This window comes from Cervus elaphus, chromosome 8 (genome assembly GCF_910594005.1).
Source record: "Cervus elaphus chromosome 8, mCerEla1.1, whole genome shotgun sequence".
In the NCBI taxonomy this organism is placed as follows: Eukaryota; Metazoa; Chordata; class Mammalia; order Artiodactyla; family Cervidae; genus Cervus; species Cervus elaphus.
The window spans coordinates 1,919,586-1,946,959 of NC_057822.1; the positions used below are offsets into that span (position 1 = coordinate 1,919,586).

At 57.2% G+C, this 27,374-nt stretch overlaps 1 protein-coding gene across 1 annotated transcript in view; it reads left to right on the forward strand.

Moving 5' to 3' along the window:
- IGSF21 (immunoglobin superfamily member 21) overlaps window positions 1-27,374 on the forward strand; it is a 270,299-nt gene that overhangs the window by 169,958 nt on the left and 72,967 nt on the right. The window contains exon 3 of the mRNA XM_043908963.1: window positions 11,866-11,987. Within this exon, the coding sequence (XP_043764898.1) occupies window positions 11,866-11,987 (122 nt within the window). The remainder of the gene's footprint in view (window positions 1-11,865; window positions 11,988-27,374) is intronic.

The window sequence follows — 27,374 nt, forward strand, 5'->3', positions numbered from 1 at the left end:
CATATTCTTGGCAGCCGTATGCATAGTCGAGCCCAACCAGAAACAACCCAGGTGTCTATTAACAAAAGAACAACGGAACAAACCAGTCTCATCTTCTGATGGAACACTACTCAGCGATGAAAAGGGATTGGCTGTAGGCACACCCAACGGCACGGGAGGATCCCAAACATAGGATGCTGGGAGAAAAAAGCCTTCTCTGAAAACCACCTGCTGTGTGATTGCGCTTATGTGACTTGCTAGTTAAGTGTTAGTCACTCTTTGTGACCCCTCAGACTGCAGCCCGCCAGGCTCCTCCGTCCATGGGATTCTCCAGGCAAGAGTACTGGAGTGGGTTGTCATTCCCTTCTCTAGGACATCTTCCCAACCCAGGAATCCAACCTGGGTCTCCTGCATTGCAGACAGATTCTTCACCATCTGAACCACCAGGGAAGCCCTATATGACATTCTAGAACAGTCAATAAATGATGTGAGAAAAATCAAGATAATTGATGCCTCTGGGGGAGAGGACTGACTAAGCAGGAGCAGAGGAGTTTCTGGAGTGACCGTGGCACCCACCTTGTGAGGGAGGTCTGGGTCACGCAGGTGGGTGCATTTGCCAAAACTCATTGGGTAAAGCTCTCTAGGTTTGTGCATCTCACTGTATGTAAATTTTACCAAAAGAGAATTGGGAGTAAGTGTAACTCTCATGACATGCAGGCTGCAAAAGTGAAATGTGGAGGTGTCTGCAACTTACTTCGGAAAGCACCAGGTGAAACTCAGACGGATGGATGGTCAAAGGGAGAGAAATATACGATAAAGCAAGCTTGGTTAAGTTCACTGTAGGTGTTGGGTAGTAGGAATACCGATGTTGGCTTTAAAATTCTTTGCGCTTTTCTGTGTTTGAAAATGTTCACAGTCAAATGATAGGGGAATAAAATATGATGCCAGGACCAAGCCAGGGCAGTGGCGGAGGGGTGACAAGGGCAAGGTCACAGTCCTGACCAACACTGAGACGGGTTCAGGAAAGTGGAAGTCGGCTGTGAAGACACAGTAGAAAAAGGACTGAATTCCCCGAGCTGAGTCTGGATGGTGGGCACGTCAGCAAACTGGATGACCTCTCCGTGACTCCGTGTCCCCATCTGCAAAATGCAGACAGCTCTGCCCGCAGGGGTGTTGCCGGGTGTAAATGAGAAGCCAGAAGCAGTGCACAAACAGGACTTCACAAGGAGCTGGCAGAAAGCAACTTGATTCTTTCCAAGCAAGCCTGACCCCACCTCCTCGTTGGGATTTCAGCCTAAATGTGAATTTAAGCTCCAAAAACAGGTTTCCTCTGGCTGCCTAATTTGCTGTGGCCGCCACCATCTCCCGGAGGAGGAAATGGCAAGCCACTCTAGTGTCCTTGCCTGGAGAATCCCACGGACAGAGGAGTCTGATGGGGTCCAGCCCATGGGGTCGCCCAGAGTCAGACACGTCTGGGCACACACAGCAGCAACCACCGCCTTCATCCAGCAGGTCTCCTGTCTGTCGGACGCTTGCCCCGGTCTGGCGCGTTTTTTCCATCTGCCTTACTTTGGTTTGTTATCTGTCTCCTCCCACTAGAATGGGGTCTCCAGCAGAAGAGGGACTTGGGCTTGTTCATGACTACACCTTACATGGCCTCTGGCGCGTAGTAGGGACAGAATGTAAGGACTAAATGAGCAGGGTTGGATACGCTTTAGTGTAGCTCCTCCGATCACAGAGTTATGCCACCTGGAGTTTGCCCGTTGCTAATACCACCTCCATGAAATAGCAGGAAGTGAGTTTAGAGACGGCCATCTCTACCCCCATTTAACAGATGAGGAAACTGAGGCTCAGAGGGAGAAGGCAAACTTCCCAGCATCCACTGTCTGAGCAGAGAGGGGCTCTAGTCTTGCTGTTTCTCTCCAGCAGGCTTCTGGGGCTGACGGGGGCGGCCGCAGACAGACAGACAGGCCCCACTGAGCCAGGCTGCCGGCGATGCCGTGTGCTAATTACAGGGGCAGGATGTGATGAGTGCGCCGGTGCGCCCCGCCCCCCGGGGAGCAGGTGGGCAGGCTGGCGCAGGCGGCTGATGGGTCACGTCTGCCAGTCTGCCAGGGCCCAGCCACGCCGACACATGCTCAGTCACCCGCAACGCCTGCCGGATGTGGACGGCCAGCAGCCTGGCAAAGGGAGGTCCCTGCCCACACCCGGCAGCCCCTCCTGACCGCGCCGGTCAGCCAGACTGGCGCAAGCCAGGCACCTGTCCCCATGATGACCCTTGCTGGGTGCGCCCTGTCCGCACAGGTGTGTTCACTGGCCAGCAGCACGGGGGTGGCTTGGGGGCCGGGCGCTGAGCGGGGCGCTGCGGGACGCTGACAGGGTGTCGCCCAGAGGGAACCACACGCAGATACACGGATCCCGGGATCAAACGCGGTGCAGCCGCGCCTCCATCCCCACCCCACTGCCCGACTGGCTCATGGGATCCCAAATCAGCCACAGCCCTGAAAAGGGGGATGGAAAAATGATCTCTTCTCTGTTCCAGAGGTCTCTTCCCCATTCCAGACCCGCCTGGGCCAACTGTGTGGTCCACACTGCAGTCAGGAGGACTGTTCTGACCCTGGTGGGAGCTGTCACTTCCCTGCTTGAAGTCTCAGGGGCTCCCCACCTTCCTGCAACAACATTACAGCCATAATAATATCTACTAAAGGATATTTACCATGCTAAACATTTTACAATGAAGGCAAAAGGCGGCAGAGGGTGAGATGGTTAGATAGTATCACTGACTCAATGGACATGAATTTGAGCAAACTCCGGGAGACAGTGAAGGACTCTGGGATGGACTTTCAGGAAAACGGACACGTTCAAACCTTGCTCCCACCTGGCCAGGTGCAAAGATGCTGCATGCACAGATGTAGGAGTGTCTAGCGTCTATCCAGACCCTTCCTGCCCGCGCTGCTTTTTGCCTGACGGCCCCTGCAGCGTGGGTTTTTAGGGTGACATAGGAGATGTCTGTGTCTGGTGGAGTTTGGGGGCTTTGGTGCTTGGGTCCTGACTGTGGTTTTTGCACTTGACTGGTTGAGCCGGGGGGTGGGTGATGGCAAAGAGACAGTGTTGGCGTGATGGTGTCTGCTAGCCTGGCATGTCTCAGGCACATGCTCCCCTCACACCCACGCCAGCTGACATCCCCTGTCCCTGGCCCAGAGCAGGGAACAGGGTGCGTAAACTGGGCTTCCATCATGGGTAAGGCGTCATGCCCACACACAGAGGTGCACACACACACTGAATCCACAACCTGACGCACAGTCCCGAGCGTGCACACACAGTCTCTCTGACACGCCCACGGGCCCGCAGGCTCTCCCCCAAGCGTCTAGAACTACATGAGACATTCTCACCATGCTTACGCACACACGTGTGCATCCTCCCAGGCAACCCGGCAGCACGCAGATCCATCCGCTCACCCTTGCTGACACACGGCCGTCCCCACACCCCCGAGTACAGGCTTTCTCAGCCGCATTCCTGCTCACTCACAGGAGCTGGCCTCCAGCAGCCCTGGGCGCCCCTTGCGCTCACCCCCGTTGCACACACACCTCCTCCCACTTGCATAGGCTCCTGTCCACGTGTGTGAGACCCACAGAGCCAGCTGCCGCCCCACCCCCGCCTGCCATTCTCAACAGCCTCCGGCCCAGGCCCGCCCCGCACCTCATCCCCGAGCTGCTGTCTGCCTTTGCACGGTAACCAGATGAGACAAGGCAATTTATGACACCAGCTGTCTCTGTCAAAACCGGATCTCCCACACGCACGAGGGGAAGCCAATTACCCCGAGCCCAGCCCTGCCAGAAGCCAGGGCTCGCAGGGAGACAGAGAGGGGGTAGGGGCCAGACACCAGGAGGGGTGTGGGGAGCGGCACCTCTTTCCCTGGGAATCCGGCATCCTCCTCCCCCAGGCCCCAGGGGGAGCCTGTCCTCTCCTCTCTGTGGCTGCCCCCCTGCCGCCGCTCCCAGGGCAATGCAAGAGCAGACTCAGGGCGGAGAGCAGGTGGGCAGGAAGTCTAGAGGAAGAGTGGTCCAGGGTCACCATGGCAACAGGGGAGGCAGGCGCCCTGTGACCCTCCCACTACGCAGAGAGCCGCAGGGAGGCTGCGTCGCTGGCCCCTCTTGCTCACCACTTTTGCTCTCCCCGCTCCTCTCTGAGCAGGGGCCCCGTGCCCGGCCCACGTTTCCCTCTGCCTAGAATCCCCACCCCCTTCCTTGTCCCACCCCAACCCCTCACCCAACTCTACCATAGCTGGGCCACGTCCTCTTTGGACCTCGGAATCCGACCCGGGTGCAAGTCTTCACTCCTCCACTGACAGCCCGGGCGGCCTGGATGAGCAGCAGCCCTTCACTGCCTTTAGTTTCTGCATCTGTAGAAGAGATTTCATTTCTATAGAAATATTGACCGAGAGCCCCCCCACCCCCCGTCACCAACTGTGCTCTGGGAGGGGGAGACACAACACCGAACGAAATGAAGTCTCAGCCCTCCTGGGCCTAGGTTTTGCTGGAGGAGCTGGAAGACACCCACTGCAGACGGTTCGGTGAGATGACTATGCCTCTTCACCGGCTCATAAGCTGCGCCCGCGGCAGCTGCCCCTGAATCAAGCACAGCCCTCAAAAGGGACTCAGTTGATAGGCGAATACTCGAATGCACAGATGGCTTGACCCCATGCTGAGGCCGGCTCGATCTGAGCCCGTCTCCAGCAGGGGCTGACCTGGCGTCACCTTTGCACCGGTCCCCGGAGGGAACTTTCTCCATGTAATTTCTGAGTGGTTAGACGGAGACATGTCTAAGGAGACTTTAGAACACGCCTTCTGTGCTGACTCGCTGATTCACTCCACAAATGTACGTTAAGGGCAGACCATGTGCCAAAACCCATGCTAGGCACTCGGGGTCGGGTGGGGTGGAGAAGAGACTTCCAGGTGCCAATTGCACGGCAGAAGTTTCAAGATGTGCTCTTCACATTTTACAAGATGCTTTCACATATAGGCCTTTCACAGGTTCTTTCTGAGGCATTTTTAACAACTTGGTATTAGTCGTTCAGTCATGTCCAACTCTTTGTGAACCCATGGACTGCAGCCTGCCAGGCTCCCCTGTCCATAAAATTATCCAGGCAAGAATACTGGAGTGGGTTGCCTTTCCCTTCTCCAGGGGATCTTCCCGAACCAGGGATCAAACCCAGGTCTCATGCATTGCAGGCAGATTCTTTACCATCTGAGCCACCAGGGAAGCCTGGGTCTGATGAAACTTTTTACAGATAAGGAAATTGAGGCTCCAAGACTATTGGTGACTTGCCTGAGAGCCCAGAGCCAGCACGCAACAGCCCCCATGGAAGAGCTGAGCCTCCTCATGCTTGGCCCAGAGTTCTGGCCACCATGCATCACTTTCAGGGTCCCTTTCCCCTGACAGGCCCCTGGGGCAGCCGTGGCTCCTGCCTGTCCTAGCAGCCTGGGAGCCGCCTGGAGCCGCCTGGAGCTGGGATCTGAACCTGAGCCGGCCTGACTCTCGAGCCCGGACGCCATCACTCTTTCATGTCTGATCAGTTCGTTAAAACCCTCCTTGCGAAAGCTCCCTCTCGCTGCCCAGCCACAGAGACCTCAGCTGCACCATTTCCAGGAGAGCAAATTCCTTCCCGGCTGGAGAGGAGTTGGGATAATGTAGGCAGGCAATTTAAACAGCTCCGGCAAAATACACCAGCGGTTTTCACTCTCCGCCACTATTACACTTTCCAGCCGCGGCGGGATTGGCCCATAAGTGGGATATCAAGTTTATTACAGCTATTTCCAACCTGTAATTGGTTTTGTGGAACACAAAGAAGAGGAGGTTCGGGGTAGGGGGAGGCGATTCCCCCCCACTCCTTTTTTTTTCTTTTCTGGATGATGGCACCCAGGGACATTGGGAGGAGGCTAGAGTTGTAGACTTACTTGTTTTTCAGATGGAAACCCCGTCAGCCCCGCGGGCTCTCTCGCTGCTGGCTGGATTCAGACCGTTTGCTGTGCTTTGGTGCGGCACTTGCAAAATCAGCCCAGCCCGGCTGAAGCCAGATGTGCTGGTCAGGGGCGGTGGGGGCGCTGGGACAGGGTCAGGCAGCCTCGGGACCCGGGGGCAGCTGCGGAGCCTCGGCTGAGCGGGCAGGGCATGTGGAGGTGTGGCCTCCAGGGCCAGCTGTTCCAGAATCAGAGCATCTGGGCATTCAGAGTAGAAACGGCCCTCAGAGCTCACCCTGCCCACGTCTCTTCACTATTTCAGGAAACTGAGGCCTGGAGAGAGGAGAGGTGCAGAGCAGTTTAGAACCCAGGTCTCCGTCTGCTGTAGCTGATCATTCAGGGAACCAATACCAGCGAGGGTTCTTGGTCTTCCCCCATCAATAGAAATTGACTACAGGACAGACGAGAAATTCAGGCAAGGCTTCCCTGGGGCCCCTGCTGCATCAGGAGGGGGTGAGAACAAGTAACAGGGGAAGGGGGTTGATGGCGAGAACGGCTTCCTTATGGGGTGAGGGCAGGGGTGTGTCCAGAAGGCTTGGGTGCCCTCGCTTTGTGGTGCTGAGTGCATGGGGGGCATGTGGAGTTCCCTGCTTTTGCTCCTAGAACCTGATTTTTGCTCCCAGTTCTTCAGAAGTGGCAGTTGGGTTTGGGGGGGGGTTGGTCTTTTTGTATCATATGGTCCAGAATTTGCTCCAACTGCGGCATGCACGCAGTTATACTTAGTCCCAGAGAGCTTCTTTGTATTTTTGAGAAGTTGGCCCAGGAGGAAGCACTGCAGCAAAAGGTCCCGGGTCCCGGCCTGTCTCAGAAGGACCCCCGAGAGAGAGCGCATCAGGTGCACGCGTGTTCTCTCTGGAGCATCACCACACGGACGGTCCCGCCACCTTCCCCGCGGAACCTGGTCCTACCAGGAAGCCCCATCCGACCCGGGCGTGGCTGCAGCGGGCCGTCCTGGGGCGAGTCTGTGTTGTAGAGAAGCAGGAATGGTTTCTCGACTCCCCGTGGTGTCCCCAGTGCCTGGCTCGTGGTACGGATTCAGCTCCGTTCAGTCGCTCAGTCGTGTCCGACTCTCTGCGACCCCAGGGACTGCAGCACGCCAGGCCTCACTGTCCATCACCAACTCCCAGAGCTTACTCAAACTCATGTCCATTGAGTCGGGGATGCCATCCAGCCATCTCACCCTCTGTCGTCCCCTTCTCCTCCCACCTTCAATCTTTCCCAGCATCAGCTCATTCATGTAACAAATATTTACTGACTGAGTACCATCTGCCCAGCTCTGGGGGCAGAGCATGAACAGGGTAGATAAAGACCCTGCCCTCACAGAGTGGATGCTCTAGAAGTAGCTCACATTCAAAGCCTGTTTATTGATTCAGTAAAAATCTGTTGAATGACTGACTGAACACCCAAGCCCGCCTCCCTCTGGAGGAAGGAAACCCCACGCATCTCTGACTCTCCAACAGCACCTTGTCTGCCCCCGCCAGCTTTGCCCTCCTCTGTCTGTCCTGCCTTCCTGATCCCACCTGCCCTGGGCCCTGGGAGACTGTCTCGGAATCTCTGAGACTAGCCCACCACCCCGGTCCTTGCGCGGAGCCCCCTCAAGCTCTCTCTAGGCTGATGCAGTCACACAACAGTTCAGCAGGTTCCCGGGCCTCTGCTCTCCCCCTGCAAGCACGGACCCCTGCCTTCCGGTCCTTGGTGCCCCCGTTGGCTTCTGGCTCCTTCCACCTGCCCCCCTCCCCAGGGTTGGACCCTTTCTTTCATTTACTGGTTTTCTGCATCCTCTGGCTTTTCGGCAAGTGATATTCTGCTCTTTAGCCCTGAAGAGTGAGAAGGGATACAGGAAAAGCGGTGACTCAGAAAAGTGTTAGTATTCCTAATAACAGGTATCTCCCCTGAGCACTGACCGCACTCCAGGCGATCTATCCAAACCTTGTCTCATTTAATCTTTCCAAGAAGATAAGTCAGGTTATCCCCATTTTACAGATGAGGAAACTGAGACTTAGGTGCAATAGCTTGATCAAAAGTACAAAGTAGTAACCAAAAATCAAGGATTCAGCTGGTGTGGAGGAAATCAGTCTAGCTTCTTGCTTAAGCCGCCCATAGGCAGGGAGAAGCAGCCGGAAACTAGGTGCTCCCAGAAGAGGGCCCACCTCCTCCAGGAAGACTCCTGAGAATACCCCTTCCTCCAAAGGAAGCCGTGGCGCCTCCGTGGGCCTCAGATGATGCTTGTCTAGCGCTTGTTGCTACAGCCACGGTCTCCCCGGCTCTGGCCTCTTACTGGGCCGTGGGCTGCGCGATCTCTCACGATACACAGAGTCTGAGAGTGGATTTCAAGTCCATTACTTTCCTTTACCCTCCCTGAGGCTGAGGGAGACTGGGGAGTCGGCGGCAGGGAGCTGGGACGGCGGGTGCCTTGGGTAGAAGCAGTGACTGCTTGTCTCAGGCTGCCCATGGCCAGGGTACCCACAGCAGCCAGACACAGCCCCAGAGAAAAAGGTATAAATGAAATGAAAATAAAGCTAAGTGCGTCCTTGAAACTCCCCTGTCCCTCAGCCTGAAACAGCGATTTACGACTCAGATAATTCTTCGGTGTTTTATCTGGGGTATGTGGGTACCTGGGAGTGTATGTGGGGTATGGGTGTATTTTCCCAGCAATAAAAACCTCAGTCCCAGAGAATAAATTTGAGGAGACAGTTTTACTGACAGATTTTTTTCCCCTCCTTTGTAAAAAAAAAAAAAAAAAGGAGTGAAATTTGAGATTGGGGCTGCCGCATTTTAGCATTTTAGGAGGAGATAAAAAAGCAGTACCTGAAGGGAGGAGAGGCTGCAAGTCAAACGGGCAGGATGCCTTCCACTTTCAAGACTTTAGGAGAAAATTCCTCACACCTCCGCTGGCTCCTGGCATTTTCCCTCCTAACTAGGCAGCCGCTGAGGGTAAAGAGAAGGGCAGGGAGGTGTTTAGTTCACTCACAGCCCTGGTCAGCCTAGCGGGTGGGATGTGAACCCTGATCTGGGAGCCAGCACTCTGCCAAGACCTCACTGTGGGATCTCAGCTGCATCACTTTGCCTCTCCAAGCCTCAGTTTCCTCATCTGCAAAATGGGGAGGTTATTGTCTATTCTGCTATACGCAAAGTGATGGACTTCAAGCAGATTTCCCAACCTTGGACCAGATAATTCTTTGGGGGGGTTGTCCTGTGCCTCATAGGAGGGTTATAGCTTCCCTGCCCCTGAGGTGTGGCAACCAAGCCTGGCTCCTGACATCACCAGATGTCCCCGTGAGGAGGCAGTAAAACCGTCGCCCAGTTCAGGGCTCTGGTTTAAAGGCACTTTGTTCCTCTTCCTCCACTGTCTTGATTCCCTGTTTGGGAAGCTGGTGAGAGGCGAGGGGAGAGACCAGAGGCTGTGACAGCCTGCCTTCTGACTGCACTGCGTGCATGCATGCTAAGTCGTTTCAGTCGTGTCTGACTCTTTGGGACCCCATTCACTGTAGCCCGCCAGGCTCCTCTCTCCATGGGATTCTCCAGGCAGGAGTACTGGAGTGAGTGGCCAGGCCCTCCTCCAGGGGATCTTCCCAACCCGGGGATCAAACCTGTGTCTCTATGTCTCCTGCATTGGCAGGCAGGTTCTTTACCACTAGCGCCACCAGGGAAGCCCTGCACTGCAAGCGCGGTCAAAAAAGCATGAAGCCCCCAGAGAGGAAGCGAGTGACATGTATGAGCAGTGGGTGAGCCTGCAGGAGACTCAGAGGTGTGAGGAGGAAGCTTGTAGCGGCAAATCTCACTGCTGACCCCTCTCAGGGTCCCGAAGTTTGTGAATGTGTTACCATCACTCTAAGCCACGCCAGCCAGGGCTCCCTGGAGACCCCGGTACTGATAGAGGACTCCTACTCTTATGAACTTGCAGTTTGGGGAGGGTCATCCATATGGGCATTGCCTCTAGCTGGCACACAGCTGGCGCTCAATAAATGCTGGCTGGATTGCACTAAGTCTGTGCTCTCTAAACTGTTAGTCGCTCAGTCATGTCCCACTCTCTGTGACCCCGTGGGCTGTAATCCACCCACCAGGCCTCTCTGTCCATGCTGATTCTCCAGGCAAGAATACTGGAGTGGGTTGCCATGCCCTTCTCCAGGGGATCTTCCCAACCCAGGGGTCGAACCAGGTCTCCTGCATTGCAGGCAGATTCTTTACTGTCTGAGCTGCAGGGAAGCCCCCAAAACCAGCAGCAAAACCACCTTGGCCAGACAGATGTGGTCCAAGTCAGCTGGGATCCAGATGTGCCCAGGGGAGCACAGCTGCGCTGAGGCTGGTCCTCCCAGAGAGGCTGGGCAGGCAGCTTTCAGCATCTCCCGCACCCATGAAGTCCCTTGGAGAAGCCCCATCCCCGGCCGCCGCCCTCCCAGCCCCCTCTCCTGCCTCCGGCACACAGAGCCGCAGGGAGTTAATTCCACTTCTCCAGGACCAGGCATGCGGCCTCCCCGTCGCAGGCTGTTAGCGCGGAGCCCAGCTGAGTGGCGAGAGGCTGCAAGCTCCCGGTCTATAATAGAGTTGCTGAGACAAGCGGAAAACTGCAGCCGAGTAAACAGATAAATAATTGAAACAGTGACAACACATACCTTGCTGCTTTGTGGAGTAACACTTTCATTAGCAGGGAGCAGCCCAGCCCTGGGGGTGGGGGTGCGGGTAGGCGGCCGAGGGACCAGGGCACACTGGGGCCCGGCTTTTAATCAGCTGTGAGCAGCTGGGCACCCGAGCAGCCTCTGCCTTCCAGCAGCGGCTTTATTGCCTCCTCCCGGGAGCCCCTGCCTTCTGCGGCCTCCGTGCTCCTGTGTGAAGTGGGGCTCTTGCTCCCGCCCTCCTCGCCTTGCCGAGGGCAGCCAGGGGCAGGCAAGCCCCCGCCGTGTCCCCTCCTCTCCATCCCCCGTGTCAGCCGACTGGGTTCTTCCCAGGCTCCCCCGGGTTCCTCGGTTTCCAGACAAGTCCCTTCAATCAGGTCTAAAGCCAGAAGGAGCTTGTAAACAGAATCTGAAACTCTGCGCCTCCTTGGCCCTTGGGAGAGCTGAGTTCTTTTGCCCACCAGGCCCTACCTGATGAAGCTCTCATTTCCCTGACTTCACTTCCCCTCTGCCCAGCGTACTCTGAGGAGTCTCCTTTCTCTGAGCACGCGCAGTCCTTTCCCACCCCGGGGCCTTTGCTTCTGCTGTCCCTTCCGCCTAGAGAGCCCTCCCGCCAGGTACCGGGCTGACTCCTACTCCTGCTTCGGAACAGCTTAGACATTGCTTCCTTCAGGAAGCCCTCGGGGGTTGCTCTGTCTCCAGGATGGGCGCTGCCCCGCCTCTGGGCTCCCTTGCCACTCTGGCCCTCTCCCTTGTAGAATTTATCAGAAATTATTGCCGCTTAGCATTTTGAAATCACATGAGATCTTGGCGCAGGGGACTGCTCCCTGGCCCCCAGTTCTCCTCTCTGCCTGTTCAGCCTGCTCCCCCATTTCCTCTCTCCTTGGGCAAGGATGGCTTTGGGCCAAACACATTCACAGTCTCTGCTCCAGGCGGACCCCCAAGCTTTGGCCATCGTTTTGGCCAGGCCGACCAGAGGGATCAGGGAAGTGGCCTCACCTGGTGCCCTGGGACGAGCCCGAGAGAAGGGTGGCCCTGCTCCGGCTGAACTGTCGGGCCTCAGGGAGGGACTTGAGCTCAGAGCCTCAGCCTGCACACGGCCACGTGGGGATGGACGGCCGGGCGGGTACCAGTGAGGCTCACGGCATCCCCCTGCAGAGAGTCCTCCCGGGGCTGCCTCCTCGCCCCAGCGCCTCGGGAGCCCACCCCCCACCTGGCTGAGCATCACCCGGCTCCTTTGTGCTCCCTTGCAGGTGACGGACGGCGGCACCATCAAGCAGAAGATCTTCACCTTTGACGCCATGTTCTCCACCAACTTCTCCCACATGGAGAACTACCGCAGACGAGAGGACCTGGTGTACCAGTCCACCGTGAGGTGAGCGCCGCGGGCCGGGGGCCGCCTCGCCAGCCTGTTCACGCCCACCCGCGGCACTTGCTGCAGGGAGGGGTGTCTCGGGATCACCCTCCATGGGCTCGGAAGGCAGAGCTGGGGCTCTGCTGCAGAAGGGGGGCCCCTTCCCGGGGGTCATCCCCTGGAGGAGGGTGAAGGGCAGGGGTCCGGGGGCCGCTCTGCCGCAGGGCGTGGGCCCTTCACGGTGGCCTCCCCGGGCGCTGCTCCAACAGTCCCACAAGGCGGGTTTTCCAAACCCCCTTTCCGGGTGAGGACGCTGAGGTCCAGAGAGGGTGAGCGAATAACCAAAGGCCACACAGCCAGGATTGCCAGAGACAGGAGGTGAACCGGCTCCCATGGGTTCAGAAGCCCGTGGAACATATTTTGTGGTTTCCCTCGGGCTGCAAACTTGGGAAGGAAAACAGACCCTGAACAACCAGACCCGAGGTCCAAGGCAGCACCAGGAGGGGGAGGGAAGAGCCCTTGGGGGTGGAGATGCTTGGTATTCCCGCCCCTGCCCCCTTTTCCAGAAGACTTTAAGGCAGCGGGTCCCAGCCCAGGCCCTGCCGAGCTCCCGGCGTGTGGGCACCACGGCCGCACTCCCCCCACCTTGCCCCACAAAGCCCCAGTCCTATGTTAGTGCCCTGGTGCTTTATATTCGCTGGGTCCCGTTCCCTTTGCTCCCTGGTAAACTCCTCATCAGCCTTCAGACCCCAAGCGAGCAGGTCCCCGGGTGCGATACCTTCTTTAGACAGCCCCTCGCCCCAGCAGAGCTGATCGTCCCCACAGTGAACGACGCGGCTCCTTCAGTATACCCCCCACCCCCAGAGGGGTCTCCCTGCGTCAGTGAGGAGCAGCTTCAGCACAGGACGTGCACCGTTCTGCACACACACACGGGTGCGAGCTTTCTCACACTACGTAGCCAAATGCTGTGCCTGGCTGTTGTTCGTTCACTAAGTTGTGTCCAACTCTTTGCGATCCCGTGGACCGCAGCACGCCAGGCCTCCCTGTCCTTCACCATCTCCCAGAGCTGGCTCAGACTCATGTCCATTGAGCTGGCTTTGCTGGGTGGCCAGGCCGGGGGTGGCAGTCTGCTCCCAAGCTAGTGGACAAGCTTGCCACATCGGGCGCGGCAGGAGACGCTGCAGACAAGCTGACTCGCGCTGCGCTTCGTGGGGTACCTGCCACACCCCTGCTTACTGTCTTACTCCTGACCCACCAGGAGGACGGGGCCCCACTCTCCTTACCCAGGTTCTTCAGAAGGAAGAAGCGGTCTGCCCACCACCTTGTATCCTCAGCTCTCAACACGAGGCTCGACACCAGGCAGGTGTACAAGGAAATTTGCAAATTGAGCAGGTGACCCTAGTACCCTCCTTGGCCCTTTGGGCCTCAGTTTTCCCATGGGTAAAATTAGAAAATGGGACAGGAAGATTGCCAAGGGCACAGCCAGTCTGCAGAGAGAATCTGGCCTGTGGTCCTTCCATGCCCGCATAGGTAAGAATGGAAGGTGGGTGTGCTCCCCTGGAGGACCTTTCTGGGTGCTTCTCTCTGGGCTTCGTGTCAGGAGCTCAGACTGAGCATTTATTGGGGGAATCTGGTGAGAATGTGGACTCCAGAAAGATGTTCAAGCCACCACATAGATGCCTTCTTCTATCTATTTATGATTTCTCCTGCACCCACGTCCAAAAAGAATTTGGGGTGCCTCCAAGCACACCCAAGACAAGCAGGTTGGGCTTCCCAGATGGCGCTAGTGGTAAAGAACCCACCTGTCAATGCAGGAGTTGTAAGAGACATGGGTTCGATCCCTGGGTCGGGAAGGTCTAAATCCTAAAGCATGGCAACCCACTCCAGTATTCTTTCCTGGAGAATTCCTTGGACAGAGGAGCCTGGTGGGCTACGGTCCATGGGGTCGCAAAGAGTCGGACACGAGTGAGCAACCTGGCGCTCACGCAGGCAAGACAAGCAGGTTACCATCAGAGGGCAAAGAAAAAGGCAAAAACTCATTTGGAAGAAAATATTCGGGGGCCACAGATGATTTTGCACAAGTGAACGTTTGGATCATCTCCCGGCTTCCCAGAGACCCATGTCCGTGCCACACCCCGCCTGGTTGCCACGGTCTCTGCAGACAACGGCCGCCTGCATCCCTCATTGTCAGCGCCCCGCCCACTCCTGCCTCCCCACGCGGCTCAGCCGTGAGGAGCCCGCCTGCCAGTGCATCCCTGGGTCGGGAAGGTCCTCTGGAGGAGGAAATGGCAACCCACTCCAATGCTCTTGCCTGGGAAACTCCATGGACAGAGGAGCCTGGCGGGCTGTACTCCGTGGGGTCCCAGAGTTGGACACCGCTGAGTGCACACACACACACCTGCTCCTGGGAGTGTGGCCTCCAGAGTGACTCTTGGCCCTGGTTTCTGAGCCAGGAAGGAAACCCAGAGACTCTCCTAACATCCCTGACACCCTGCACCTCATGTATCCAGACTGCAGCCCTGGTGTCCAAAGACCTGGTTCAAACCCCAGCTCAGCCTCTCCCTGCTGAGTTCCCTTTGACCACAAGGACCTTGGCCTCTCTCGGACTTGGTGTCCTCACCTGTTAGACGGGCTTAATGCTGTTGGAGTCGACTTAAGAAGGATGTACACGGTGTGAGAGTTGCAAGTTAAGTCTTATTCGTGGCAATGTGAGGGCTGCAGCCCAGCAGACAGCATCTCAGGTGGCTCTGAGAGACTGCTCCAAAGAGGAAGGGGGAAGGTGATTCTGGTGAAGGGTGTTCAGGCAATCAAGCACTTATCTTACTGAAGGTTTTCTGCTTGTCACAAGGGGCTGACATCACCATGAAGGGATTTAGTGCTTTCCCAGATATGAGGAGATGCAAGGATTGGACTCATGAAATCAGTTCCTGAAAATATCTAACTATTTAAAGATCTGTTCCACATCCTGGAATTCGTGTGTGTGTGTGTGTGTGTGTGTGTGTGTGTGTATGTGTGAGTGAGTGCACGAACATGCAAGTGCTCAGTTGCATCCGACTCTTTACGACCCCGTGGACTATAGCCCACCAGGCTCCTCTGTCTGTCCGTGGGGATTCTCCAGGCAAGAGTACTGGAGTGGGTTGCCACTTCCTCCTCCAGAGGATCTTCCCGACCCAGGGATCGAGCCCACACCTCTCGCGTCTCCGGCGCTGGCAGGTGGGTTCTTCACCACTTGCACCACCTGGAGCACCAAGAGCCTGGCTCCTGTGATTCACCCTGACCTCCCTTCACGGCATGTCAAAGGTCAATAGCTGCAGGGAGGCAGATGGCAAGTGCCCTTGGCAAGCGCCAAGTTGGCAGTGACAGTCGCTTAAACAGTTGTCGTGGGGTTTTGGTAAGACTCAAGTCTGATGGCCTGAGTCCTAATCCCGGCTCCTCCAGCCCCTTGCTTTAGTGTAATCTCGGGGTGGTAACTCTGTGCCCGAGTTTTCTGATCTCTGAAAGGGGACGACAACAGGGAGATGCTCCCAGCAGCCCCGAGAGGACCTCACGAGTTAGTAATTCCTGTAAGGGGAGCCCCAGCCCCTGAGCCGTGCGTGTCTGCTGCTCATACCTAGAAAACTGTCTCTTTGCCTCACCATTAAAGAAAAAGCTGTCACCTTGTTCTCAATTTCATAAAGCCTCCTTCTACGCACTCTTTCCCTTAACCATCACTAACGACACCTTGAACTCAGGCAGGTATTGTTGTATTATTATTTTCTATGGTCCTGATTTTACAGATGAGGTCAAAATTCAGTTCAGGACTCACCCAAGGGTCCCCCACTGGAACAACATCAACTTGGTCAGACCCTGCCCCATGTCATCCTAGCCCTCCACCACCCCTTCCCTGTTTTACAAATGAGGAAACCGAGGCCCAGAGGGGAGGAGACTTGTCCAGGGTCCCACACACAGCGGAGTCATGACCAGTGCTCCCTTCTTCCCCAGGCTTCTCCCAGAGCCTCAGGCATCAGGGGAGTCTCCCAGGCCGAGAGCAGCAGGGCAGGGGGCGGCCTGGAGGCCACAGGAAAGGGAAGGAAGGAGCAGACCCTCTGGGTCTCAGCTGTGCTGGCGAACCTGCTCCTCAGCCTGCAGGGCTCTGTTTGGGCTGGCGCGGGGCGCGGGGCGAAGGGCCTCCTCATTTACATATAAATGAGGATATTTACAAATTAATGCATCTCTTCTAGAGAGAGTCCCAGCTCCACAGCTGTCTGGGCCGCTTCCTCTTCAGCTGGGGAGAGTGGGGTGAGAAGAGGCTGAGAAGATGAACCAGAGTTGGCAGAGAGCAGTTTCTGGGCGGCCAGGGGGGCCCCAGGGACCCCCCAGAGCTTCTCCCCCCACCGGTGGGGGCCCCGAGGTGTGGGAGTTGGGTGGGGTGCCAGGGCTTCTGTCCCACCCAGGTAGGGGTGCAGGTATAGGACCCCAGTTCATGATCTCTTGGGCAGGTGACTGCCCTTCCCAGAACCACCCCCCCACCCCAAGATTCCATCTATCACACAGCTTTCTAGTTCGGAGCCTCAGAGCCCAGAACTTCCAGCTTGGAATTGACAGCAATTTATCCCTTCAAAGAAAAGAAAGAAAGAAAGAAAGTGAAGTCACTCAGTCGTGTCCGACTCTTTTGACTCTTTGCTACCCCGTGGACTGTAGCCTATCAGGCTCTTCCATCCATGGGATTCTCCAGGCAGGAATACTGGAGGGGGTTGCCATTTCCTTCTCCAGGGGATCCTCCCAACCCAGGGATTGAACCCAGGTCTCCCGCATTGTAGGCAGACGCTTTACCGTCTGAGCCACTAGGGAAGTCCAAGGGATATTTAATTGAGCACCTACTAGGAGTGGGCGTGATGCAAGGTGCTGGGGATCCAGCGAGGAACCGGAAAGATTGGCCTTCACACTCTCATGGGGAAGACCGAGCAGAAACAAGAGAAGCAAGACAACTATAAATGTATCGTGACAGGTTCTACAAAGGCGTGAGTCCAGTGGCGATCCTGTGACGGGGTTGCTGCTTGCAGGGTCAGGAGGAGTAAGGCACTGGGGTGCCAGGCAGAGCCTCCCAGGGTGGGGGCCCTGGGCTGAGGCCTGTGGGCTGGGCAGCAGACATTGGCGGTGGGATGAGGCAGGCGTGTAAATGTTGGAGCCCAAATGCCAGGGCGTCTGGGGACAGCCTTGGCTAACGACCGCCAGGAGCTGTTGGATGCAGCACCAGCCCCCTTGCACCTCGGGTGTGGCTATTCCGACGTGTCTTCCCCGCTGTCCACGTGTTCCCCAGCTGGACCGAGGTTCAGCTTCCCCTAGAAAAAGCTCCAAGAGGCTCCTGTGCTGCCTCCCTTCCCGCTCCATCCCCACTCCTGGTCCAGCCTCCCAAATAAGCCATCAGCTCCCAACCGATTCCTCGTTTCCGGTTCTGCCTCTCAGGGGACGCGAAGTGGGGACAGAGGATGCGGGCGACAATCCCACCTGCTGGCCTCCTGCATATCCACCGTCCTCCCCGCCTGTCCTCCCAGGCCTGGCCTCAGGCCCCGTTCACCTGTCCCATCAGCCGGGCACAGGTGGACAGGTGGGGCTTCCCTAATGACGGGGAGATGGTGTGGGCGAAGTGCGTTAATCCCTGCAGCACGTGGCCACCCCCAGATGGCAGCTGTGGCCTCCTTGGAGGCCCGCGAGCCTCCCCTGCCCATGCTCCCCCCTCCACAGGCCGCCCCCTCCATTCCCGAAGCCCTCTGCAGTCCCTGTCCCAGCCATCAGCCCAGGGTGTCTCCAGGAACACTGAGCAGGCTTCACCAGCCCCCTTTTGTCGATGAGGGAAATCTAGACTCAAGGGGTCAAGAGTGTGCCCTTCCCACGCCTGGCCCACCTCCCTTTGCCAAGGCCCTACTCATCCTTCCAGGTTCAGCTGAAATGCTGCTTCCTCCAGGAAGCCCTTCCTGACTGCTCCGGCTGGGGCAGCTCCCCAGCACGCTTGCACCCTCCCCCCAACCACACACTCCCTGCCCTGACACTGGGTATTCCAAGTGCCTCCTGCACGTGACCGGAAGCCGCATGAGGACAGGGATGCAGGTGATGTTCTCATCGCTGTCTCCCCAGCCTCCAGCCCGGCATCCCTGCGCAATTTGTAGATAACTGTGGGGTGGATGAGTTAGTGGTGGAAGGCGGGGTGGATGTCTTCCACTGATGCTCTCCCTGCTGTGGAATAAACTTAGGAAGATGGAATTCAGGCTTCCGCACCTTTCCCCAACACTGGCATCATTTATTTATCACAAAGGAATCGAGCAATTGCTGCATGTCAGGGATGGTGCTGCGGATAAGATGGTGAGCGAGACATAATCAGATCTGCTCTGGTGAGCCTTGCAATGCAGGGGGTGAGAAGAGACAGATGGTAAAAATGTGTTTGAAAGAAAAAGGAAAAATATCTACAGTTGGTGATGACTGTGTGAAGGCAGTAAGGGAAGGTGATGGAGATGATGAGTCAGGGAATACGTGAGGGGGGAGCGGGCAGAGTGGGTTACAAGCCTTCTCCCGGAGACGACATCTGAGCAGGGGATTGTAGGGAAAAGGAAGCCAGGCAGACGGGGTGGAGCTCGGGAGGGCATCTCAGGGCAAAGACATAGCAAGTGCAAAGGTCCTGAGCTGAGAAAGAGCTGGGTGAGCTGCCAGAGGGCCAGCGTGGCCAGAGTTCAGGAGCAAGGAGACACATGGCCTTTCTTCTCCGCGGAGGTCCCAGGAGAGGAAGACAGTGCTTTCAGCGGAGGAGTCTGGGGAGGGGGACAGCTGTCTCTTAGGTCTGAGGACTGAGATTCCAAATGTGAGCTCAGTTAGGAGGCGGAGCGGGACCCCGCCTCGGTCTGGCTGGGGCCAGGAGGTGGAGGTGGGGCTTGGAGCCAGCCCTCTCCCTGGGGTCTGATGTCCAATCCCCATGAACACGTCGTTACCCTGCGCCGGTCCCCCAGCTGCCCCCCCACCCCCACAAAGCCTCAGGAGGCTGAGAACAGCTGGGAAGGTGGAGCAGAGCCTGGGGGCTTGGCGCTGAATGTGAGCGCACAGCTACACCTTCCTAATTCATATTTATCAGGGGAGGGAGGCGTGGGAGATATCGGGTAAATGCAAGAAGAGCCAGGAGGATTGAGGACGCGGGAAGAAATGCCACCTCCTTTATCACTCGGAGAGGCATGTGTTCACGTATCCCCTCGATAGCTCGTGTTGAGCACTTGCGTCGTTCCCGGCACAGGCGCGGGGAGGCGGTGCCCAGCGGTGGGCACAAGGCCGCCCCCGCCTCCGCCTCCGTGAGCTTAAAGCCTGCTCCCCGCGCCACCCCCAGGAGCCCGTAATCTCCTCCGAGGTTCTGCTTGCTCCTTTTCATCTCAGTGACCCCCAGAGCCTACTTGGCATTTAGAGAGGAACTATAAATATTTGTGGGATGAAAGGAAAGAGGAGATAAAACATGGAGATAAATAGCGAGCAATTCAGGTGATCAGGCGATGGCCGTCGCGGGGAGGATGCAGGTGTAATGTGGTGATGAATCAGAGATGGGGAGACTGGGCGAACCACGGAGAAGGTAGCATTTCAAGTGGCCCCTTGAAGCGTGTGTAGGTTTTTTAGGCAAAGGAGCCCAGGATATCACAGGTGGAGGACGTGGTGTGTGCAAAGGCCCAAAGGCAGGGAGGGGAGGGCTGAAGTCACAGCTAGGCTGCTCTGGGTGGGAAGGTGGAGGTTGCAAAGTCTCAGCTCTCTGGAATCTGCTCAAAGGAAAAAACGAAGCTGGTTTTTAAATGGATGCAGTCGCTGTTGGGTCCAAAGAGAAGAGAGGGGTTTGCTTCCCTTTGAAGTGTTCAGGGTCCCTTCCGTAGTGTCCACTGTTAGCAGGCCGGGCAAGCTCCTCCTCTGCTGTTGGTACCAAGAAAAGTGCGCTTTGACCCTTGTTGATTTGCAAGAGTGAATTCCGCAGCTCGCCTCCCTGTCCGCCTTATCGGGGACCACACACCTTTTGTCTCCAGAACATACAGAACCCGTGTTGCTTGGTCAGGAAATGGTCCTTCATTTCTTCATTCATTCAAGCACTCAGCAAGCACCCGCCGGATCCCTGTTATGTGCTGGGCTGCCCTACTGTGCGCTGGGAGAGCGGGTGAGCTCAGACCCTGCCCATGCAGAATCGTCAAGGTCATGTCCAGTCCTTGACCTGCAGACCCACCCCTCTTTCCCACCCCGAAATCTTCCATCCAGGAATTCAAATGAGCCAGAGTGATGTTTCAAGGAGAACCTTGAGCCCTTTCAACACTCTTTTCGTAACAGCTGCCTCTGAGTCTCATCAGAATTGAACACCCCAGGTCTCCAGCCCCAAGGAGCAGCCGGGTCCCCAAATCAAAAGCAGGGATTATTTTAGGATTATTTTAGGAGGCTGAGGCCTGCCTCCCAGGGAATTTTCAGCCGAGTCCACTCCTCTCAGCCCACCTCGGCCTAAGGAGAGGCTGCCGGTTACCTCGCCTGAGCGCAAGAAACCCTCCATGGTGGTGGCGGCGTCTACACCACAGGCCGACCAGCACTCCACCTGCATTAGGATCACCTTGGGAGTTGCTTAAAAATATCAATTCCTGGGCCCCACCAAGATTGAATTTGATTCAAACAGCCTGGAGCAAGGCCTGGGGAAGCAGTCTTTTAAAAAGTCTTCCAGGTAAAAGAGGCGAGATTGGCAGGGAGATTTGGAAGGCACTGCTGCACACAGCTCCTCCCACCTGCTCTGATGCGCAGGCCAAAGAATTCCACGAGAAGCGGCTTTAGAATTATCTGATGCAGATAATTCTAGTTGCTGCCGGCAGCTGTGGGCGACAAACGATGTCCTAACGCCCCCAGGGGCAAGACTCGCTTGGATTAAAGATGACAAAACAGCTGGAGCAGCCAGTGTCCTCTCAGCCCGGGGTGTCCTCCCAGTCCGGGGTGTCCTCCCAGTCCAGGGTGACCTCCCAGCCCGGGGTGTCCTCCCAGCCCGGGGTGACCTCCCAGCCCGGGGTGACCTCCCAGCCCGGGGTGTCCTCCCAGCCCGGGGTGTCCTCCCAGCCCGGGGTGACCTCCCAGCCCGGGGTGTCCTCCCAGCCCGGGGTGACCTCCCAGCCCGGGGTGTCCTCCCAGCCCGGGGTGACCTCCCAGCCCGGGGTGTCCTCCCAGCCCGGGGTGACCTCCCAGCCCGGGGTGACCTCCCAGCCCGGGGTGTCCTCCCAGCCCGGGGTGACCTCCCAGCCCGGGGTGACCTCCCAGCCCGGGGTGTCCTCCCAGCCCGGGGTGACCTCCCAGCCCGGGGTGTCCTCCCAGCCCGGGGTGACCTCCCAGCCCGGGGTGACCTCCCAGCCCGGGGTGTCCTCCCAGCCCGGGGTGACCTCCCAGCCCGGGGAGTCCTCCCAGCCCGGGGTGACCTCCCAGCCCGGGGTGACCTCCCAGCCCGGGGTGACCTCCCAGCCCGGGGTGTCCTCCCAGCCCGGGGTGACCTCCCAGCCCGGGGTGACCTCCCAGCCCGGGGTGTCCTCCCAGCCCGGGGTGACCTCCCAGCCCGGGGTGACCTCCCAGCCCGGGGTGACCTCCCAGCCCGGGGTGTCCTCCCAGCCCGGGGTGACCTCCCAGCCCGGGGTGTCCTCCCAGCCCGGGGTGTCCTCCCAGCCCGGGGTGACCTCCCAGCCCGGGGTGACCTCCCAGCCCGGGGTGACCTCCCAGCCCGGGGTGACCTCCCAGGCACCAGCCATTTCCAGAGCCTCAGGGGTCCCCGCCCCCAAATACCACAAGTTGTTTGTCAGAAGACTGAGTGGTAAGTTTCTCAGGGGTGGGGCCCAGGAACAAGATATTCTTGCTCTAGCTCCCAAAGGTGGAGGGTACCCACGTTTCCTGAGCCAGAGCTTTCCCTGGACCCCATCCCAGACCTCCCAGCCTCAGAGCATCCGTCAGAGAAGAGTTCTGGCCCCACCCTCGGTGTCAGGCCCGCGGGAAGTGCTCTTCAGTGACGCCCGCTTTCAGCCACCCCTCCCGGGTCTTGTCTCTTAGAGCTGAACGCTCCCGTCTTCATCTCTAGATCCTCAGCGCCTGACACAGGGGCTGGGATGAGAGCCCAGGGCCTCAGTAAACGTTTCCTGAATCGATAGGCTGACAGGTTATCCAGATATGGAATTATCATTTTAGACAGTCAGCAAAAACTTTTTTCTCATCCATCATCGTGTTTCACCACTGCAACCATCTCATGGAGTGCAGATCTCAGGCTCGTCAGACCCTGTTTGTATAGATGATGACAGGAAAGAACAGCGAGGTGAGGTCACTTGTCCAAGGTCACACAGCTTGTGCCTGGGGAAGCTTGAGTTCCCACCCACGCTGTGGCATTCAGAGGGGCCCTGGAGCCACAGTAGGCCTCTGGGCCATCAAGGGCAGGCTCATCCAATAAACAGTGACCAGCCCGTGCCAGGCTCATCCAGTGGCCAGTTATGAGTGACCAGCCCGTGCCAGGTGCCCTGCCAGGCACTGGGGAGTCAAGTGACTTAGTGAGGGCGTGTGACCTTGTGGCTTCACCCCGACACGTGCCCGCAGGAGGGCGCACACGCACGCGGGCACACTGTGGGCCTGCGGCCCCAGCCGCGTGATGCCTTCAGGTAGGAAGCTGCCAGGATTCGTCATCACCTTAAAATCAGACACTGCCCGGCAGTTCCAGGCCCCTCGACACCCTGGCCAAGGAGACCAAGTGATGCCCGATCCTGGCCCCAGAAGTGCGGCTCCCAGGTCTCCTTGGCTGCTTCCGCCCGTGGCATCAGTTCCATGGAGCTGCTGGGAAATCCATTTAGGCGAACATGCTTCCACCGCTCTGCCTAAGTCCCCACTGAGCGTGACACTGCCCCCCCCCTCCCCAGCTTCCCGCCTGCGCCTGCTGCCCTCGCCCGCCGGCCACTACTCCTGGTGCTGACTCCAGGCTCCCCTCCTCTCCTCCAGTGGCCGCCTGGCTTTCTTCACCTTTATGAAGCCCAGCAATATGTGCAAACCCAGTCCTCCCCAGCCCTGTTGCCCCCATGCAGAATCAATGCTACTGACGGTTCTCCAGGAACATCCTGTGCGTGGCATTCAGCTCTGCTCAGGCCAGGTCACAATCATCCACTCACACAAACCTGCCGCTCCCTACCCAGCCCGGGCAGGCCAACATCGCGAGCATGGGGTGGAACTCAGGACGCTGTGAAGGACCAGTCCTGCCTCTCTTTGCTTCCCACCAGTAGAGGCTGATCTTCTCGTTTCAGTCTCTGAATTTCCATCTTTCCTTCCGCTTCCGTGGTTTTCTTTTCTTAGCATGACCTCCTCTCCTTTATTCCAGCTCCCCATTCCTCTCTCCCCACGAGGGGGCTTTGCCCTCCCATCCTCTGCACGCAGAGGTACTGGGGCCCGCACGCAGGTACAACCCGTTTCCTTCTCCTCTCTCTGCACGTTCTTGCATCTCTTGGCTTGGAGCCCCTCCGAGGCCCCAGGATCTCTCCAGGAGCACGGACCCTGGAACCCAAAGCTCCAGGTGGGTCCCCACCCACTCTGGAGGTGCAGATCAAGGGTGCTTGCCTGGGATTGGATCTTGGATTGGTGGAGACCTCAGACACAGTGACTGACATGGGTGCACTCTGTCGAGTCCACAGTTGGCATAGATCAGCGGCCTGCCCTCACTCTCTGTCCCCAGGCCCCCAGACACCCCTGGGCCCCCAGAACGCACCCTTCTCACCAGCTTCTCTCCTGGGGAGGGAGGTGCTTGCAAAGCTGTCTGCTGCCCTCTGGTGAGACACTAGGGTATTGCAAGGAGGGGGGCCCCTACCTAGGCTGCCCCCCGCCCCCGCCCCACCTCCAATCAGCGAGGATGGGTCTTCTCCCTCAAGACAAGGAGCTTCCTTTCTTCACCTCTAAGACCTCAGTGTCCAACACAAGGTCTCAGTAGAGGTCTGTTAAATTGACGAGCTGACAGGCTATCTAAATGTGGAATTATTTCAGTCAGCAAAACTTTCCCATCCATCATTAGCTTGAACCCTGTGGAGCATAGATCTCAGACCCTCTATGGGGACCAAGCTCCGCCCAGAGAAGGGAGGTGACCATCCCAAGAGCTGGTAGAGCTTCCCTGTCTTGCAGAACTGCCCCCTCTGGAATGGGGCTGAGCCCCTGTGCTAATGGGACCTGGGCCAGGGGAGGGGTGGGGGAGAGAAGGGTAAGATCGGGGAAGTGAAAGTGTTAGCTGGTCAGTCGTGTCTGACTCTTTATGACCCCATGGACTGTAGCCCACCAGGCTCCTCTGTCACGGGATTCTCCAGGCAAGAACACCAGAGTCTAGCCATTCCCTTCCTCAGAGGGTCTTCCCAACCCAGGGATTGAACCCAGGTCTCCTGCATTGTGGGCTGAGCCACCAGAATATGGACAGGGTAGGCTTTAGCAATTTGCCTTTTGCCAGGGGCCTTTCAGAGACAGCGTCTTCACCCGGAATCGAGGCATTGCAAGCCCAGCGTCAGGCAGCACCCTGGGTGAGGGGACAAAACGCAGTTCTGATGACGGGTGCACACATCACGGTCAGGGCTTATCCTAAGTATTCATTCACCATTAAAAAGTGTTTCTTAACTGAGGACCTCGGGGGACAAGGGTGAACAAGGGAGGTGAGAACCTTGTCCCCGTGGAGCCGACATTCCTGGGGTTTTGCCGGAAGCACAGGGTGACAGGGTGCTCTTGGAGGCCTGGATGGCAAGAAGAAGCAGCCACTCCAAGGCCAGGGAGTGAGGACTCCGGCAGAGGGACAAACAAGGGCCTGGGCCGGGAGCAAGCTCCGAGTGACAAGGAGAGTGGAAATGCCCCCAGAGGGGCTGGGGCTGACGAGCCCCAGGAGGAGCTGGGAGACCAGGGAGGAGTCAGCAGCGTCCAGATCTCAGGAGCAGCCTCTTGAACCCAACCTTGCCCGGCAGTCACTTGTTCCAGAGCAGATTCTCGTTCTGCAGGTCTGGGGGAGGGGCTCAGAGCCCCTGGCTCCGATCGGCCCCAGGTGAGGCCGGTGCTGGCATCCGTGGTCCACGTCAGGACCATCCCGGGACTTGATGCACTCCTGATGCCCGGGCCATGCCCTGCTGGTCAAGTCAGAACTTTATGGCTGGCGGGGGTGGGGTGGGACATGACCCTGGCCTCAGTTGTTCAAAGCCCCTAAGGTGATTCCAGCAGGCAGGCCAGTCTGAGAACCGCTGCTGTGGAACATTCTGGGTCATGAGAGTTGGAATTGTATTCTGGAGGCCACGAGGAGCCCTCGAGGTTGGTCTTGCCTCTCTGTCTGTGTTGTTGGAAGATCCACCTTAGCTATTGGCGGGGTTGGGAAAGAGGAGGCTGGGAGACCCGGGAGGAGAGGTGGTGATGAGCTGGCTGGGGTGGGGGCGGGAGGAGGGGATGGGCCAGGAGCGTGCAGGACTTGCAGGCAGACTGGAAGTGGGGGGACATCAAAAGAGAGGAGCCAGCGCTGACATCTGGGGCCAAGACCACACATTTCAGTGAAGGGGCTCCTTCCTGCCGCGTGAGGACAGGCAGACCGGCTAGGGCTGTGTGTTGGTGCGAAAGTCAGTTCTGGTTGGATCGGGTTAGACATGTTTGTTAGGACTTCCCTGTAGCTCAGATGGTAAAGACTCTGCCTACAGTGCAGGAGACCCGGGTTCGATCCCTGGGTCGGGAAGATCCCCTGGAGAAGGGCATAGCAACCCACTCCAATATTCCCTGCAGAATCCCAGGGACAGAGGAGCCTAGTGGGCTACAGCCTGTGGGGTTGTAGAGTCAGACACGACTGAGCGACTAACTCACACAGCAGGCACATCTGTCAGACCCCGGAGCAGAGACGGCCAGAGGATCACTGGAAACACGGACGGTGTGGGGCGGGGGCGGGATTCGGTCCTCAGATCTAACTGTGGAGCCGCCGGCACGAGACACCAGTCCGAGCCACTGTCGCCTCCTAGAGTCGGGAGGGATCTGCAGTAGCTAGGCATCACTTCCAACCGACCTCCTCATTCTCCAGATGAGACAACCCAGACCAGAGCCCCTCAGGTCACACAACAAGTCAGCTGCGAAGCTGGAATTCAACCTCTGACACCTAAAGGGGAGTCATTTCCACTGCAGAGCTCAGGGCAACTTCCCCCGACCCACAGCCCAGGGACAGTGCGGCTGAGAGGGCAAATACTCCATCTGCAGCCAGAGAACCAGAGCTGTTAGAAATTATCTGCACACACACAGACCCACACACATGGACACTCGCACACATATTATCCTCTTTCTGCTAAGTAAAAAAATCAGTAACCCGAATGTCAGCTTTATTACTAATTACGCAACTACTTTATTGCTGGTATTAAAAAAATTGAAGGCTAAAAATGTCCAGGAAAGACTTAATTTAGTAAACAGTTCAGAACAAAGTATTTGTCACCGTGGTATTTCTTCACATTAGAATTTGCTCCGGGTGATTCAAAGCTCCTCTTTAATATATTACTGCAGTCTAATAAAGTTCCCAGGTTCTGGGAGAATCTCCTTGGCCTCGGAAGGTAATTGTTTCAGGAGGTGAGGATTGGTTAGAATGAATGGTGGAGGGGGAGCTTTGCTGAGCCTAAGGGTCCTGGAAGAGCTTGGCTAGGAGAAGGTAGGAGACAGGAGTGTGCATTTCATCAATGGATGAATGAATGAATGAGTATGGGGAGGAGTAACTCCCAGCTGTATCACTAGCTTGCTGCAAAGCTAGTCTTAGTTCAGAAGGAGTCACCTAAAACTTGCCACTGGTAGACATGAAGGAGAAAACATCAGTGGGCCGATAGCCTTTTGTGCAAAATTGGTCCCATCACCTCCAAAGTGAAGAGAAAGTCACTCAGTTGTGTCCAACTCTGAACAGTCCATGGTATTCTCCAGGCAAGAATACTGGAGTGGGTTGCCATTCCCTTCTCCAGGGGATTTTCCCAACCCAGGGATCAAACCCAGGTCTCCCGCATTTCAGGTGGATTCTTTACTAGCTGAGCCACAAAGTCGCCTCCAAACCAAATGACAAAGACTGAGATGATGGAGCTATACCACATTAGGCTGCAGAGCATTTTTCTCATTTTACGTGAAGCAAAGAGGCACCCGAGTAGTTGAGTGAAGATCACACAGCCCATGAGCCATCTGCAATGGAGAAGCTGGCTTCTGACGACCAGTCAAAGGCTATGGTGTCCTTTCCAGTTTCCAATGCCTTCCATGCTCGGGGGAAGGAGGCCCCATCCTGACCCCAGTCACTCTTAACCCTTTGCTCCTGGTTGCTTTTCACCGCATTGATTGCTATCCGTCTGCCCAGCATTGAGGCCAGAGCCCAGGGGTGCAGTCCTGAGTCTGCAATGAAGTTGTGATGTGGCTTGGCCAGTC